At 39.1% G+C, this 18,086-nt stretch overlaps 2 protein-coding genes and 1 non-coding gene across 4 annotated transcripts; 1 reads left to right on the plus strand and 2 right to left on the minus strand.

The window, feature by feature from the left end:
* Window positions 1–1,483: 1,483 nt before the first annotated feature.
* Window positions 1,484–4,922, minus strand: LOC119075530 (spondin-1). Its single transcript, XM_037182004.1, has 10 exons — window positions 4,769–4,922; window positions 4,266–4,446; window positions 3,787–4,184; window positions 3,265–3,726; window positions 2,972–3,197; window positions 2,684–2,855; window positions 2,424–2,626; window positions 2,106–2,360; window positions 1,877–2,047; window positions 1,484–1,813 (listed from the first exon to the last, which is right to left on the minus strand). The coding sequence occupies exons 2-10, from the start codon at window positions 4,444–4,446 to the stop codon at window positions 1,581–1,583; spliced, it is 2,301 nt and encodes a 766-aa protein (XP_037037899.1). The 5' UTR covers window positions 4,769–4,922; the 3' UTR covers window positions 1,484–1,580.
* Window positions 4,923–7,436: 2,514 nt separating this feature from the next.
* LOC119075523 (uncharacterized protein KIAA0930 homolog) lies at window positions 7,437–17,667 on the minus strand. Of its 2 annotated transcripts, XM_037181991.1 has the most exons (8): window positions 17,269–17,645; window positions 16,421–16,587; window positions 15,927–16,349; window positions 15,686–15,864; window positions 14,407–14,651; window positions 9,711–10,607; window positions 7,958–8,107; window positions 7,437–7,821 (listed from the first exon to the last, which is right to left on the minus strand). In XM_037181991.1, the coding sequence occupies exons 1-8, from the start codon at window positions 17,375–17,377 to the stop codon at window positions 7,781–7,783; spliced, it is 2,211 nt and encodes a 736-aa protein (XP_037037886.1). In that variant the 5' UTR covers window positions 17,378–17,645; the 3' UTR covers window positions 7,437–7,780. The 2 variants fall into 2 exon arrangements, with proteins under 2 accessions (XP_037037886.1, XP_037037887.1); XM_037181992.1 differs by lacking the exon at window positions 9,711–10,607 and having other exon boundaries at window positions 17,269–17,667.
* Trnar-ccu lies at window positions 14,074–14,146 on the plus strand. Its single transcript has one exon. It is a non-coding gene; the product is annotated as a tRNA-Arg (tRNA).
* Window positions 17,668–18,086: the final 419 nt, after the last annotated feature.

Raw genomic sequence — 18,086 nt, forward strand, 5'->3', positions numbered from 1 at the left:
CGCCTTGAGTTACTAAAATTTACAGAAAATATAACTTTAGGTCGATTGTGATGGAAATACGTGTGATTATTTACTCTAAATAAATAATAATTTCGATGTATTTTTACATGAAGAACATGTGGTGACTTCACTGTTACGGACATATCGCCGGAACGAGCTGCACGATTTCAATAAAGAAAAAAACAAAAACGTAGCTCTTTAAATTCTCTATAAACCCTTTGAAGAAAATTTTTGCGAATTTACAGTCTTTCTATCGGTTTCAGAGATTTTCTTTAAAAAAAAAATATTTTTCGACCTTGACCAAGTTTTTCCGCCATTTTGGATTCAAATGTCAAAAAATAAATTGCACCAAATTTTTTTTTTTGATTTTTCTCTATAACTGATTCTTTGGAAGTGGATTGATATCACTTCTCGCTTACGAATGAAAAATCATAGAAAAAAGGGAAATAACGGCGGCTTACCAGATAACCATAGAATCAGGAATAGATACGGAACAACCTACAATCATCGTTATAACGATTTTCTAAGATGCACGATTTTTTGCCTAAGTAGGTCCACTAAGAAAATAGAGAACAGAAAAAGTCCTTTTCCAAAGAATTTGCACTAAAGCGAAGATTTTTATATCAGTTATTTTTCATGTTTCGGAAGCTTAACAACGGAAAATAAAATTAAAAATATATTGAAAAAATTGTCAGTCAAGGGTCCTGACCCGCCCAAAAGGTGGGTTGCTATAGGTGCTGCGATTACAACCATAAATCGAACATATGCAGAAACGAAAAGGCCTGTCTGCAGTGTGGTGGAGATCATGAAATTAAAGATTGCATAGTGACGAGAAGTGTGTGCATCAATTGTAAAATAGTCGTGCAGAAACATAAAATGGATTTGGATTTAAACCACCCTGCCTGGAGTAAAATTTGTCCGGTATTGAAAAGAAACCTAGCTGAGGAAATGCGAATTGCCTACACAACATCAAATGTGGACATATAAACTACTGCAGCGAAACGACGTAAGCCCAATGACTGCTGGAACCCAAACAAAGGAAAACAGAGAGCGAAAAATTATGCGTGAAGTAAAGTAAAATATGAATTCATTAATAGTGAATTGAAACAAATTTTTGTATGGAGACATGGAAAAACCATTCTGAGAGAGTGCGAGAGAGAAATTAGAATGAAATGTTACTGAATGAGGGAAATTTATGTAAACTGATTTTTAAAATAGCAAGAAGCTAAATAAATAGCTTTCAGATGCTCCGTACATAGGTTTGGTAACACAACGTTGTATGACTCCTGGACCGCTGGACTATACTTTCAAGAACAGAAATAGAATCTCGAAAAAAAATCTTTAGTTTGGGTTTTTCAAATAAATAGCTTTTCCGGCAGGAAAATTTCTTTTCCATTTCACAGAAAAATATTTTTGTTTAATAGTTTCGTATCTCCATCTGGTAGGACAAAAAATTTCCAAATAAATAAGAAACTCACCAAAACTCCTTTCGACTTAATTCGACAATTTTATTGAACCGGATGTGCTTCGCGTACAACGTTCAGTTTGATTTTACTATAAATTGGGGAAAGACACTACAATCAACACTGCTGGAAGCAACGTTTACGTTTGGATAATTTTTTCGGGCATGCAACACCTCCGTTTCTCGCTTCGGTAATGATACGGCGATACTTTTCAGTTGTTCCATTGCCACACGATACGGAACATGGTGACCATTCACCCCATTCACTGACTACACAATCAGTCACGTCTGCTAAATTATGTCCTCGTCCTCTGTTCACCGGCACTGCTGGCGATTGGGTCGTAGGCGCATCTGTTAGATTAGAAATGGAAAGTTAATCGGAGAGGATTCAGTATCAAGATCGTTCCGATTAACCTTGACCGCGAATGCACAAGTCTTGACACTCTTGTAAGGTTAAGAAATTGTTCTGATTGCCACGACAACCTCCATACACGAATGGAACGCACGCAGACCTGTCTCTGTCGTACGAGTAACGATTATAGGCTCCTCTGCAAGGTCCAACATCCTGCACTTGGGCACAGATATCTGCGAATTTACGAAATTGAAATCCGGAATCATTTTAGCGAATTGATTCGCAGAGTACCTAGAGCTTCTTGTTGATCGAAGAAGCATGTCGGTCGATTTGAGCAGACCTCTTGTTGATTCAATTCCAAGCGTCCGTTGCATGTCTCAGTCATCGACGAATCGGCTAACAGAAGTCTTGTCCTGATTCGGATTCCATTTCCACAGGTTTTGCTGCAAGGACTCCATTCACTCCAGACCGTGACTGGACACAAAGGATCTGGCAATTCAATTTGCTCGAAAGAACATTCCGGCTTCATGCACTTCTCCTTTTCGACTGTAAAACGAACGATTCTTGGTGGTAGAGTTACTTCTCTCTACCGCTAAAGCGGAAACCTACCAACAGATACATGAGGACACTTTTTCCTGCCGGCATGGTCTATGAACGTTCGTGTTCTCATCGATATTCCAATTCCACATGTAGCCGAACATGGTGACATCTCTGACCATTTCGTTGTCTTGCAAACACCGACACCTTCACCAGCATCGTCAACGTTGGCCTGACTTCTAGCCAGATTCTCTTCCGGTTCGTCGACGTTGTTTCTGTAATTTGAGTGCAATTTTTGTCGATCGATTCGAATCGATTGATGTAGAACTTACTCGCACTCCGGCACATCGGCTACGCACATTTCCTTATTGACCAATTGTCGATTGCATTGCGATTCAGCCGCCAAAGTGGGATTCGTATACTCACGGCTACGCATTCGGATTCCTTTGCCGCAGGTAACGGAACACGGGGTCCATTGCGTGAATTGAGTGGTTGAGCATTGAGCTGAAATTTGGTTTTAAATGATTTGGAGGCTAAGATAAACGATCGGAAAATTGTGTGTTGGTTGGAGGTCTTTCGAAGATGAAACAACACAGTCATAAACTACAGACTTTACTCACGTCGTGATTCACCCTCTTCAGTGTTCTCGGACACATCCAATATTTGTGACTGCAGGAAACTATCGTCACAGTTTCTGGAAAAGACTCGTTCTCGACGAATATACAATTTTGCCAACGGCGTCATCTTATCGCTGTTCGGATTATAGAATGGTTGTCTCGGATCTTCTGGGTACATTGTCGTAATTCTGTACATTCTCTCTCGCGGCTGAGTTTCCGCGTTAGGTGACTAGCGAAGGGACAAAGTTTTCAATTTCATTCCACAAATCGCTTCGATTTACCGAAGCTGTATTTACCATGTACGTGATGCCATTATCTGTGCCCGAATCCCATGGATACAAATCGATATCAATGCTGTCCTTCCACGTGCAGTCCGCTTCACATAAATTCAAACCACTGACGCCAACCACCCAATCCGGTGATGGACCGAACATTGAAACCAACGATAGTTTGTGGTGATCACGATCGACCCGGAATTGAGACGAAGTGTTCTGATTCACATTCGGATACCACAATCCAGCTGCTTTGATGAGTGTCCTCAATCTCGGCCCTTTGGCCCTCAGTTCCGTTTCTAATGCTCGCGGCGATCCCCATTCGGCTAACGACCGGAATCCATCGGTTGCGATATGATTTTCTCCCCAGAACGAAAAGTTTGAGTCGTGTGAAGCACCAATCACATCCGAAAAATGGGTTAGCCAAACGGCGAACGGATAGTCTCGGGGATGTGTTTCGTTCGACCAAATTCCTTCGAAGACAAACTGAAAAACCAGCGGAATTTATGTTTTGATTCCGAAGTTAATTGACTGCATAGACCTTACACTGTATTTCGCTTCGTCACAGGCGCAACATTCTGCCGTACGCTTTTCCGTATTCTCGCAAATAATCTTCGTTAGTTGATCATCATCGGAATACCAACTTTTCGATTCTTCATACACCATTGCTCGTAGTGCCACACAACCGGATCCGGCTGCCGGAGCTACCCACATAACTTGAATCTCAGTTTTCGGGAAATCGTCTGCTTCGGACACAGTATTCACGCAATCTTCGTTGAATTTACTCAACGCATCGCTGAACAATTGGAAGCGTCCCACTTTTCTCGGACTTGCCATACGATAAACAGCTGTGTCTGGTGACGACGTGGAAGCGGTCTGGGCGTTTAACGTGAAATGCGTGAATTGCTGAATATTGCCATGTGTTCGCGATCCCAATAGGAACACTGTCAACAGTTTTGCATGAATTTAGATACAAAAAACTAGAATTCGATTTTTAAAAAAAACGAGAAATTTTGGTTCGTTACAATTGTAAATCTTTCCCGGCTCATAACCGGATGGTTCATCGCCAACTATTATTCGATAACCGTTATCTCCGCGTCCTTTACGTCCATGTGGTGCTTGTGGAACTCTTGAACAACAAGATATGCCTTCCAGGAGTAGCAACAAAGCGCAGACCGTTGTTAGCACTGTGGCCAGTGAGGTCATCTATGGAATAAAATTTTTTGATCGAAAAGCTCTTCAGAATAAATTCAAATTATTCGAAAAAAAAAATCCGCATAACGAGCGGAAGAACGCTTTAGATATCAATACATCATCTGTTATCGACAATGACGTCAAAATTAATAACAATCTCCAGCTGACGTTGTCTTATAAGCAAATAAATGTTAAAACCAGTGAAGGACAAGATTTTATTTCAATCTTTTGGGATCTGAGACAAATAAAGTAAAAGATTCGAAAATTGAACTAGTGTGAAATAGACGAATTGCTTAGTAGTACAAAACCAGGCAAAATGAAAACATTCTCGTACCTTTCTTATCGTGAAACGATCTTAGTCCTCACAATAATGTTCCAACGGCGATGAGAATACCAATTTTTTAACTTCCAAACTTCGGGATTCAATTTTTCATCGTCTGAATCAAGCCAAGATTTACACGAGAACTGAACATATTTCAGCTTATTCCAAGTTATCGCTAGATAAATGTACGACCTACGACCCATCATTTTATTGAAATGCTGATAAAGCAAGCAATTAGAAGCCAACACACAATATAAAGTGAAGAACATTATCATGTGTGTATTTACTGACATATAATCGCGCATGGTTCGTCATGTTGTGTCGTGAAGTTTTGATTCAAATTAATTAATCTCATACGGAACGATGGTCGATTTGTTAGATTGACGGTCGGATTTATGTATGCTAGTTGTATACAATGCTACGTTTAGTGTGTCATACACAGATCGCGATAAAAGTAATTGACCTGATGTTTGTAAACAGCTTTGGAACAACGTATAGTTAGGCTAGAAAATTGAGAGACAAACATTTTAGTTTCATCTTTCAAGTCGAAGAATTTATCAGTTTTTCCTGACATAATGTTGTAAATAATGTCAGTTAGGAATAGTAAAATGCAAAAAGGGGACGTATAGAACTAGCGAATTATAAAAATTATAATTTTTTTTTTACTAATTTCGGCAGAAGTTACAGCATTCTTTTTGAATTTTGATTAATAATCTCAAGATGGATTCTTTTCAAAGCCGACTTCCCAAAATGTGACCAGTCGACTTCCCAAAATCTGACCCATCATTGTGGGTCATCACATATGCCTGGAAAGATCTTAAAAATTAAGATGTTTTTAATGTCTCTACGGCTTAACTGAGAGTAAAGTGTTCACACACCTAAGCCGTTTAGCTCTCCGATTACGAACGAGCAATGGAAGCTCCTCCCACCTCTTATTGTTTAAAAGTAAATTACTGGATATTGGATATTCAGTACCACAGTGATCTCAATACTACGGTAGAAGAACTACCACATATAGCTACTATAGCCCTCTTAATATACAGACAAGTGTGTTATTTTAATTGCGTTTTTGTTTTAAGTCGTAGAGTCATCACAAACTCGACTGATCATACCAGAAAACAGACGATGCATTGAGAATATGTTTCGATGAAATTTTTCATTGTTTTAATTTCGTTAAGCGTCAAAAGTGACATTATAACAATGAAGAATTTGATCGATCATCAATGCTTCGTCTGTTTTCAACATGATGCACCGTCACAAAAAACATTTTTTTGTAACCGAACGAACACGTGGTATCACACGATACCTTTCAAAAACGTATCTTCGGGGTCTAGACCGATAGAACTTGAAATGGTTGAATGCCGACATTTCATCGCGTATGCATCCAAACCCCATAAAACCCAAAAGCACATAAAATTACCTTTTAAATGACACCCCACACGACCATGTACGTTTTGTGTACCTCGAGAAATTTCTGTAAGAACAGTGTAATGCTGAAAACAAACGAGACATTGAAAACGTGTTTTGGTCCTAGTTTTCATTGACAAATGCAGCAATCGTAATTTTCGTTGGAGAAATTTCTAACTTTATTTGACAGTTGCGACAATTTCGTCATGAAAACAAGGACCAAAACATGTTTTGAATGCCTCGTTTGTTTTCAGCATAAGTCTTCGGTTGAAAACTTTTAGTGCACATTTTCAGTGTGGATGAATTTTAAAGACAATAAGTCCCTTTTTGGGTAATAGTGCATGTGATTACCTTTCTAATGACATTCCACACGAGTACGACTCGTGTAACTGGCGAAATTTTTGTAAGAAAAGTGCTAATTTTCGGGTTTTGATCACCTTTCACCAGCGACACAGGCTTCGAAGAATTTTTTTGAAAGTGGTTTTGGTTTCTGGGGTCGAATACCTTTCTAGGTACATATCAAAAAGTCCACTGGAAAATGCTACCGATTTCGAAGGGTGTTTTTCAAAAGAATCCCTCCTACTTTTTGCGAAATTTCGATGAGCCTAGGATTGCGCAAAATGTCTTCAAATTTCTTTAAGTGTCATAAAATTCGTTAAATGTCACAAAATTCGTTAAATGTCACAAAATTCGTCAAATTTCAACAATTTTGTTAAATTTCACAAATTTCGTTAAATGTCACAAATTTCCGAGGGAAAAACAACACGAGCGAATGGTGGGACAGTGTTAAGCGAATAATGAACGAAAAAAGGTGAATAATGAGCGAATGAAGGGCGAATAATGGGGAAATAATTGGCGAATGGACAAGATTTTCCATTGTTGTTTCCCACTCGCAAATTTCGTACAATTTCACAAATAATTGGCCCAGTTGTTCTTCATTTGGTCCACTCATACACACAAAACTTCTTATCCATCTTATACGAGTGGAATAGTTACACGTATGCAAGGGGTAGTGGCAGAGACGTATAAAGAAAAGACGGATAACCAGTTTTGTTTATATATGAGTGAATCAGCTGAATCAATTTCCTACACAAATATTACTCACGTCCACTGTAAATTGAAACCTTATTTTTCAAGAGACTTACCTTACTCCCCAACATGTGCAAATATCACTGTACTTTACCTACTATATTGCGTTGTATGAGTATTGGGTCCACCAGTCTGTCGTCCAGGCTTAAAAGGCGAAATAATTCCTCGGTACAAAATTTGGTTTTTTCTTTCAACTTTTTTTTTATTTTATTTTTCTCAAATAAAAAAGTTTAAATTTTTGGCTTTGACTACAAGAAAAGTAAAATTTGTTCACAACATAAAAGGAACGTTCAAGTTAACGAAATTTGAATTGAATTTATCACAGAAACTTAAACCAGTAAATCGTTCGGAATTGTCTGCGCTTTATAACTGTTTTTAACTTTAAATTGTCTGTTGTCTATTACTTCCTCTAAAAAAAATGTTCAAAAAATTGCAAGAAAACGTTCAAAAAAGCCGCCAAAAAAATGTTTGTCGTTTGATGTGTATCGGATTATAAGTACAAGCAAAGTTGAGTTAAGTGGATGTTGACTAAAATGTTAATATCGGTGTTTCGCGATGATCTAGCAGATCTGAAAGGAACAAATAAAAAAATTAAAATTTCAACCTGGAAAATTCAATTAAACCTAAGATTTGCTCATGAAATTTACAGAAACTGGACAATGAATGGATTCTCAACACAGAACACAGATCAATAGGATCACTCACCTTTAGCAATGCTCCACCAAGGCAATGTTACATAAGTTAAAAATGCATTCAGCGGCGTCGATTGTTGCCTTCTGTGCTCCTTCCAAAAATGGAATGTCTGAGTAAATCCTCGAGTAGCCCACAGTGGATTGTATGCACCGTCGTCGAGCTCTGCAATGAGAATTACAACAGGTTAATTATGATACACAACACTACACATTTTGAGACTTTAAAATTGATTTTATCACATCAGCGCAGGGGTAGGTGGTGTTTGCTGTGGTGAACATGATTCTACCTTCCGTAGCAAAATCTTTATTTTGGCCTTTAAAGTACTTTACAATCACTAGTACCCTCTCACGTTTGAGCGTGAGGTACTTTACGTTACTAGTGAGGTAATGTGGCTGTTCCCTCACCTGGATACGACATATCAAATTACTTCACTTATATAGTAATGTACTATTACAATCAATAGGACCACCAACCGTAAAGTACTTTACCACCTACCCTATGCGAAAGTTGACCATTACATAGCAATTGAACTCCTGCGAAAATGCTTCGTTACATGCGGACTATTTTCGGATCAGTTTTTTTCAACTTTTTTCCTATGTCAAAGCAGGTACTAAACCAAAATACGTTGGATGCTGTTATTTAATTCATACCTAAAGATAATATGATAAAATGTGGTACCTACAAACTTGGTCACTTAAGTGAGTCAAATGCACTTGTTTAAATGTGTGCGCTCGTACTCACGCACTCATTCAAACTTGTGCAATTATGACTCACTTACTAAACCAAGTATGTAACATACTATTATGTGTACTCATCAATACAAATACGTCGACTAACATTGTTCTTGTCATGCAAAAGCTTCGTACATTTTAAGGAGCTAAGGAAAGCACACTGATTTTTCCTCTTAAAAAATATATCCTAGGCCTAGTAGCGCGGTCATTACACCATACAGAGAATTTTTGTATGAAAAATGCCAAGAATATAATGAACTCACAGCATTTCGCTACATTAAATTCAAAGTAAGAAATTTTCAATCGATCTTCGCAATACCATTCATGCACTTACCAGCACTTATCAAAAAGCTTTATTCAATATTTCTTGATACGCACACAGCAAGTGCACTCATTCATTCACTTTTATTGGAGATGAAAAAATCGGTTCGACTGTCAAAAGCCAGTCATTAACCTGTCACATTCATCTGTTATCGATAACGACGACAAAAATAATGACAAGCTCTGGGTAATGTGGTTCTTCATATAGTAAAATGCATGTTAAAACAATTGACGTACAAGATTTGAAATCAATAGATTAGAAATACTTGGATCAATGGAAGTAAAAGACCCGATAATAATACTGATCAAATGCTTACCGTATGCAGCAGGTTAGAAGACCCTAGTTTTGACAATTTTTGTTCATTAAATGTAACAAAAAGTGTCACGACTTCTGCGAAAGTTGCACAAGGAATTGTGACATTTTTCTTCGAATATCTTGCGAAATTCACGAATTTCTCTCAGAATTTCACGAATTTGTTTCCGAATTCCACGAATTTTCAAGATTTTTATGTGAAATTCGTGAATTTTTCGTGATAGAAATTCCTTAAGGCTGCCCTACCCTCAACACTCGTCTAAATTAAAATTTCAAAACTTTATAACTCAGATATAAAAGAACGAATTTCAGAGCTTAACAAGTTTTTAGCAGCCGCAGCCGGTGGAGCCACTACAACCTACACAATAAAACAAATAAACAAAAGAAAAATTGGTTTAACCTTTTTGCATTTTCTTGGGCACGTCACACCAATAGTAAATGTTCGTACCATCTGGGGTCGTTCGCATCGGTACTTTACGCAACGGTCTCATCGCATTAGGCACATTCTGTTTGTTTTTCATTTTCGGAAGCGTGGAATAGGTGCGATTCAGCCGATCGAATCTGCTACCATCATTGCCATTGTAATCGTCAGTCAGTGCCTCATCATTTTTCGGCTTTTTGCTTGTCGTCTCCGCACATCGATCGTCGTTCGACGTGCTCGTATTGTCAACGAGATTATCTAAAATTCTGTTAGAATCTAATGGATGGCTGTTGCTACAGTTATCGACGGAAGAATATTTATTCAAATTCACATTGTTCAGTCCACTAGCGTCTGTATTTGTTCGGGTATTCGTCGTCTGTGTAGCTGGAAGTTCCTCTTTGCCCTGGACCCGAATCATTATTTTCGATTCGAATTCGTTTAAAACGCCCATCTTAACAATATCAACCGATAGATCATCGTCGAATGCGGTCGCCAGCTGGGCTAATTCATATTCTTCCACTTTCTTATTGTTATTCTTGCCGTTCAGGCAATTTTCTTTGACATTTTTTCGATTTTCGTGATTTTTCTCCCTTACCGACAATTTGCGCTCTTTTTTCGGCTCTTTAACATTCGGTATCTCTAGCTCACTCTCAATGGTCAACAGATTTCTATGCTTCGGTTTACCGCGCTTTGGTGTAATATTGGCTAGACAGGCCGGCGAGTCAAAGTCAATGTCATCGTCACAAGTGCGACAGTAAACATCAGACATTTGGCCAGATGCTGAATCGCTCCAACGTTTTTTCGGTCCGAAACAATTACAGCAAGTGGTTGTTTTCGTTGCCAATTTGGTATCCGATGCTGAGGAAGCAGGACGATCTATAACAGATCAAACACATTTTTTTGACTTTAGAAATTGTTGCAAAATGAAGTCGTTCGTTTGGGAAAGGATTTTCTTTTGGTTTTTAGTTAGGTTTTTTCAAATGTATAATGAGAGGAATGCTCTGTCGGGGTTATCTCTAATGTGAAGCGTTTTTTCTGTATCAAATGGAATCATTTCAATAATTGTATAAATTGTCCTGCTTCTCAGTTTGTTTAAAAAAATAACCTTTTGGCTCTGGTAACATTTTTCCTTAATTTTTTTTTTTCGAATCTTTGAAATGTGAATCAGGTGGGTGGGTTTCGTTATTATTTTACAAAAAGAAATTTTTGAGATGTTTGAGATCTATTGCATAACATTTCAGCACGACTAGCACACACTGCCAGACAACAGAAATAAGCGAAAGATTGTGTTGTTCATAAGAGTAATCATTACTACGCAATTTACCATTGCAATAGGTCAATGAATGTAAATATCCAGGTATGGCCGATTCTTCACAATTGATCGATCATGCAATAAGTGCAATGTTCATTACGGACATTCGCTATAGCAAAATCTACCTAAGCTAGTAAAAACCACTTTACCCACCGTTACAGTCGACGTCGAATTTAGATATGAATTTGCTTCAGCTGTTTATCACCCGGACCACTCTTACAAACAAAACTGTTCATAAGTCTTTATACAGTTTAGCTGTAAGTAGACACATTACGCAACTTTTGCTTGTATTCAGTACCAGCTGGCTGAAAAACAGCTGAAGCGAATTCATGTCTAAATTTCACTGATGTCGACTGTACAGGTTTTAGTCGACACTATTAGTGATTGAACCTGAAATCTCTTATTCAGGTTCAGGCAAAGATCAGGTTCAGGAAAACCCGAAATAAATCAGGTTTTCCTGATCAATCTGAACGGAGCCTTAGAAATTAACATAAAAGTGAACTGGTAGCTTTACTTATCTTCTGTTGAAAGTGTAAAACCAACAACGTAAAGACAATATATTATTTCAACAGCTCTGACAATCGCTTTCTCGAAAAATAATATTTTTTGAACCCCTTCCATCATCAAGTTTCTTTGTCAACCTAACTTTTCATAATTCGAACACTTCGACCGTCGAAGATCGACGCATGTAACATTCTAAAAGTGACGTTTACATGTATTAATTGATGTCACATGGAAACGACAATTTTTCGATTTCTATCCCTAGTCTTATATGCACATGACGGCAGTTTACTAAAACTTTCATAAAACAGTGCGTAGGGTACTGAACTTATGATTCACGTTCTTTCGGGAACTCCCCTTTGTCCCTTAAGAGCATGCGTAATTTTTGAATGGCCTCCAAAAGTTTAGGATTGTTTTTGGTTGATTTTAATTTAAAAACGAGCCGTCAGAACAGTCGGAGCGTTTGCTGCGACTGAGCCCCATACAAACCCGTCCATCTATTGCGTACGTGATCCTAGTTCGCCCGTCGCCCTACTCTTACCGTAAGCCTACTGCGCCCGTAAACGTCGGTAAAGTAAAATTCTTATGAAATGTGTACGTCTTAAAAATTGCGCATAGCGCAATTACGAAGCCCCGTACGACGTTCCTTTCAAATGTAACACAAATTTCGAATTGACCTAAAATTAAGTAAGTATCATTTTCACCGATTTATATTGATTTTACAAAAATCCAAAATGGCGGCCGACGGCCATTTTGTTAGGAGGTGGAAAGTAGTACGGCTGCTTTACACTCGTTAGTACCTTTCAAACAAAAAAAATTGAAATTCGGTCAAAGTTTACTCAAGATATTAACAAAAAACACCACCTTCACTGTACGGCCGAGTAGCCACATATAAGCTCACTCCAAGACACCTAGCTCACGCTCCGGTGAATCGAATTTCATAAACTTTTTTTTCCCTGATTGGTACGGTCTAATAAAGCAAAATCCATCTAAATACGTTCAAATTTGGCCAACCTACAAGCAAAAACGGCTTGCCGCCCTGTACCTAGTTCACACCAAGGGGTCTTTTTGTCGATCGGTATTGTAAATACCTTTCATTTGACGTATCACTTACAAGTGTAGTGCTTAAATGTCTGGAGATATCGTCGAAAAACAGTTAGGCACTTATTGGGCCCCAGCTCCGGAAGGGTCGACCCAAAATCGCCCATCTTCGAACTTAGCCTCACTATTTTGACTATCTTTCAGGGAAAAAAAAAATTTGAAATCGGATTTGATTTATTCAAGATATCGACGTGACAGACGAACGGACAGACGGACGGACGGACGGACAAAATTTTTATTGCGGATTCGTTATCTATGAACATAGGCAAACACTTTGCCCTTACCGTATGCTTCGAATTCCATCAATTACACACGGCAGCGTAATCCTATAAGCCCCTTCGTACTTCGTACAGGGCTAAAAATATTGAGAGCCATGCCTGAGAATTGGGATATTCATTCACAACTTCAAGAAGTTAGTGACATATTTTTGGCCGAGACATTCTTCAAATGATTTGTCTTACAATGAAGCCATGATGAGACAAAAATAAGAAATTCTGCAGCCATAGCTTCATGGTAAAGAATAGATTTGAAAAATGTCTCGGCCAAAAATATATGTCATCACGTTCTACGGGTCTTTCCAACTTTTAACTCCTGAAAATTCTCCGAATAAAAATGAGAAACTTTTGTAATTTTTCTATTTTTCTTAATCCTAATCTATCCAGTGAACTAGCTTATTTGTCTGCTCTCTTGTACGCGGGCATTGAAGATGGAATTAATTAGGTAGAACCTCCGAAAAATGTATGGACCGGGAAGTCAGTGTTACCATTTTGGTTACCGGGAAGACCCGCTTGTACATGTACATACACGAGCCTTGGCTCACGAGGTGAATTCTGTATTCAATCGTCAATCGTCAATCGTCTTTGCCAGTTATAAAAAAAATCGCATTTTGTCTTGATGTCAGTGTAACAAACGACTAGCAATAAAAAGGTTTCATCGGCAAAGAAGCCGTGATCCACAATAAAAGACGAGCAACAAAAATAGATTTCGGTTAACCTGTGTTGATTGAAGACTGATGAGTAGAGGAAGAAACCGTCAATGAAAGCTCAACCTTTTCCTTACTGAGATTCCGTAGAGACTTATATCGTAATTGCCTTTAAATAAAAATATTTTTGGCTGTCAAATTCCGACAAAAAGAAAAACATAAACAAAACCGTCATACACTGTCTTTCATAAACAATTCCATTGTGAACGAATCTCAACACAACACACTACTCAACACAAAACTCTTTCACATTAATCTCTTTGTGTGTGTCGAACCATTCTCTCAGAGAACACAATCAATGAATTCTTGTATATCAGCTGGTTGCAAACGACGTAGAATGAATGGAGAGAAAATGGTAATGTATTCACATCAACGAAATGTCATGCGTATATAGTCGCTGCTCGGTGTTATTATATTTATACGAATTTAGCGAACAATAAGTGACAGCCCCAGTGGCCTAATGGATAAGGCATCGCCCTCCTAAGGCGGTGATTGTGGGTTCGAGTCCCACCTGGGGTACTCGATTTTTTTTTTTTTTTTCATTTCACAATATTGATTAACAATATTTGTATTGCTCAACCCAGGCCATTGGTTTGGTCGGTAGATCGAAAATCGGTAAATTCACACAACGAAGATAACATCAAAAAAATTTAGTTTTAGACAGGAAAGAAGGTTGTGTAGAACATGCAATTCGGTTATATGAAGTTAAAATACAGAGAGATAGAACGAGTAATTGAGGACAAAACGAATTTAAAATTGTAGTAAACCAGTTCACTCACCATCTCTTAGATCGCCGCCTTCAATTTCCGATACTTCACTAGCTAAGCTATCAAGTCCCTCGTTTTCGGATCGGGCTTTTGCTCCAACAGAATTATTGTCAGCCGTTGAACTTTTTGATTTCCATCCATAGCGACTAAAATTGTTTAAATTGGCACTTGGATCACTCAATCGTCGTTGATGCCGCGTATTGTAGTAATCATCAGGATCCTCGTCCCATTCGTCCCACATGTCCGTTGCACAGAAACTGCGAAAGGAATGGAAATTATGGGTATCAAAAATCGATCATTGATGAAGAGTGTATGGTGGCGTCGGTCTATGGCAACGTTTGTACAACATCTTTGGTGACTGGGGACCAATTGTGACCATGTCATGAGCGTCGAATATTCAGGTTTTGAGTTAAATAAAAACGCCCGAGCGGCGGAAACTGAATTAAATCTTAACGTAACAGATCAGTTGTGAGCGACAATATGTCTATTAAAGGTACAAACTACAATGAAACTAGAGTCACTGCCTTTCACCGGACAATATTAAATTCAAGTAATTTGAACAATAAAAATCTGTCCAGAGTCTTTCGGGTGAGATTTGAGTCGGGTTTCAAAAATTCATTTCGGGTTGTTGGACCGGGTTCGGCTGGGTTTTCGAAGTTAGATTCCGAATCAATCAAAATTCACAATTCGTACACATTTGTGTAGAGAGATAGAGAGTTGACATGACCAATGTTTCTGTTTGAAGACTAATGATGTGATTGGAGATGAAGAATCAGATGATATCAAGGCCGCACTGGCTACAAAAAATCCCGAAAAATACAAAAATTGAAAAAGCCCACCGTTCGAGGCGCTTGTATTTTGCAGGGCGAATTTCAAGACAAACTGAAATGTTGCAAGGAAACTTAGTTGCGATTACCCGTCAATTCAAGCATGAGGTAAGCCAACGAGACGGTAGGACTATAAAGGGAATAATTGATTAAAGCTAAAGAGAAAAAAAATCTGGCCCATCGGTGAATCGAACTCACGACCTTCGCGTTTCTAATTTTTATTAACTGAGCTAATAGGTCGCATGTGAAACGGCAGAAGTTTGGGAAATCGAACAGCAAAATAGCAATTTGTTGCTGATGAAAACTATATTTTAAAAAATGGGAAGCACACTGCTGAACGTGTACAGCGCCTGAAAAATATTCAGTTTTGTATTGACGCGCTACGAACTTCGGGAATCGTCTTCAGTAAATCGCTTTTCTTGCACGAACTCGATAAATGTTCCCGGATTTTTTTGAAAACTCACCCCGGTTCACTGGTAGGTGTCTCAACTCCAGATCCCTTTGGTTTCGTCACCGCCATTTCAGCGTGACCCTTGCCTTGCGGTCCCTTCATCCGAACAAATTCACATCGAGTCTGTGGTCCGGGTGAATTGAAAAATCCGAATGTCATTCTTTGTGCTACCTTGGAACTGAGACTCGATTGCTATCGGAAAACCAGAGGGCATAAATTTCTAAAAACAAAAATGTCGATTCTCTTTCGCTTACCCTTGCATCGTACACCTTCTTCAGAGCGTCGTAACGAATGGATCCGAGGAATATCACACCCTGCACACTGCCATCTCTGTCATTTGCCACCAGCTCCACGCAGACCATTTCGCCATCACGAACCATTATATCACTGAACACTTCGTCGAAATTGTCGACCATAAAACAAATGTGCGGATAGGTCATCTCTTCGCCGTCGCCTTTAGTGTCCATTTTCCTGCGACTCGGCGACGCATAAACTCTCTGCGAATGGCGACGCAACACTTGTAATTCTTTCGGTGATGTTCGCGTACAGATAGCTAGCGTTAGCGTGTAGTTGAATTGATGGATGATTAGGTTCAGATAAACGGTTTCCTCCCAGTCAACGTCTGGATCGCCAATCGGCAGTTTACGTGAATCCTTACGGAACACATTAACCTCGGTCTACAAAAATTGAATTCCATTAAATTGACTTCTATCTCGCTACTTGCAGCACTTCAACCGATTTGACTTACATCGTACTTGGGCATCTGTCGAGATGTACCTTTGACATGTTTCTTTCGCACGAAGAACAGTAAATCGTCCGAGTCTATACTGTGATCCGGTTCGGATTGGAATAGAAAGTGACGTACGAACAGATCCGTCCAGTATGTTGTACCTTGTAAGACGACAAAGCCACCGTCTGAAAATGAAAAAGTTCTTGAACTCATACTCTTGACCAAGACATTCATAGGATAAGGCTTGGACTGATCAGACTGGGCTAACGTGCATCGCCCGAACGTCCGCTGTCATTTTTCAAAAATCAATTTTACGAGCCGCTTCACAGAATTGCTCGAGCGGTTGTTGGGAGGCCAGTCCGGCTCTGAGTATACCAAGGACACTGCGGTAAGACAAATTATTTCATGGAGGGACACAGTTCGGGAGGGAAAGGGTATTCAGAGCTTAGTTCAGCCGTGGAGGCTGTAGGCCGAGTGCCAGAGACACAGTAGACATGAAAGCACAACAGTTCAGCCAAAAGATCAGTTGAATAACAAGAGGCCTCGGATATTTTCACGGTTTGAAGTCCAATTTACCAGTTGCGGGGATTTTTATTTTGTTTGCGGCTGACTCATTTCGTTAAAATAAATTGTCGTTAGCGTGTGTACACATGCACGACCGCATCAATTCCGTATAATTGTTGTTGGTAATATAACATAATCTCCAACAGAACAATCAATTGCGTATGCGATACGTAGATGTTTGTATCTCATACCTACGTGTATATAGTGTCTGATTGCTCATCATTCAGACGAAAAATCGATATAACATGAAATGGACCTGTGCATTTACGGACAGCTAATCAGCAATCATAATCTCCACTCACCGTCTTTGAGCAGTTGTCGCATTTCTTTCGTACGTTGAAAATTAATTTCCTCTAACAATTGCTGCAAAGCAGACGTCTGCGACTTCAGTAACGTTGTTCCCAACGCCATTTTTTCAGTCCTTTTCGTTTCACCCGAATCCTTTGGCTATTTAAGGGGTATCTCCAGCGAATATTCAATTCCTTTAGTCGCTTGAACCGCACGTTTAACAGAATATAAATTTGTCCGTTTCACTAATGTGCCATTGTCCGTTCGAATTTAAGCCGAAACAAAGCCGTTCTGAGTGCTTGCCTGAGTTTTGTAATTGTGATGAAATGAAAAGTGTTTTCGAGAATGAAATCGATGATGCAGTTGTCAACATACAAAGTTGTGTTTTGTTTTGATTCTGCGCTGAATTGTAATGAAATGTCAAATTGATAGAGAGCGAGAGGGAGAGAGATTATCAATGAAATGGAGAAATGTTAGTGAGTGAGTTCATCGGAAACTCTCTCGCCATGTGCGATTTTTTGTAATGGTGAGTTCAGACCATCTATAGTTTCATTGCGGTGTTGGTTGGGCTCTAGGACTAAATAGCCCCGGACAAAATAACTCCGGACAAAATTACCCGGACAAAATAACTCCCGGACAAAATATCCCCTGCAAAGTTGATGATGACCTGCAAGGGGGATACTCCCCCCTTGACCCCCCTTAGCGGGGGCTGCCGTCCCTCGACCCCGCTTTTTTATTTTTCCTTATTCTTCACGGCCTGCGGCGCTGACACTTTTGTCAAAATCATGATCGTATTCGCATCTGCGATTTTGTTATGTGTATCGACTAAATT

Source organism: Bradysia coprophila, unplaced genomic scaffold (assembly GCF_014529535.1).
Source record: "Bradysia coprophila strain Holo2 unplaced genomic scaffold, BU_Bcop_v1 contig_219, whole genome shotgun sequence".
In the NCBI taxonomy this organism is placed as follows: domain Eukaryota; kingdom Metazoa; phylum Arthropoda; class Insecta; order Diptera; family Sciaridae; genus Bradysia; species Bradysia coprophila.

Coding starts and splice junctions, on each gene's coding strand:
- LOC119075530 (XM_037182004.1), bottom strand. CDS start 4,446: ATGACCTCACTGGCCACAGTGCTAACAACGGTCTGCGCTTTGTTGCTA. Junction 4,185..4,265: donor GCCGGGAAAGATTTACAATT/GTAACGAACCAA, acceptor AACTGTTGACAG/TGTTCCTATTGGGATCGCGA. Junction 1,814..1,876: donor CTTGTGCATTCGCGGTCAAG/GTTAATCGGAAC, acceptor CTAATCTAACAG/ATGCGCCTACGACCCAATCG.
- LOC119075523 (XM_037181991.1), bottom strand. CDS start 17,377: ATGGCGTTGGGAACAACGTTACTGAAGTCGCAGACGTCTGCTTTGCAG. Junction 14,652..15,685: donor ACACCTACCAGTGAACCGGG/GTGAGTTTTCAA, acceptor TTCCTTTCGCAG/TTTCTGTGCAACGGACATGT. Junction 10,608..14,406: donor AGGCGGCGATCTAAGAGATG/GTGAGTGAACTG, acceptor GATCTGTTATAG/ATCGTCCTGCTTCCTCAGCA.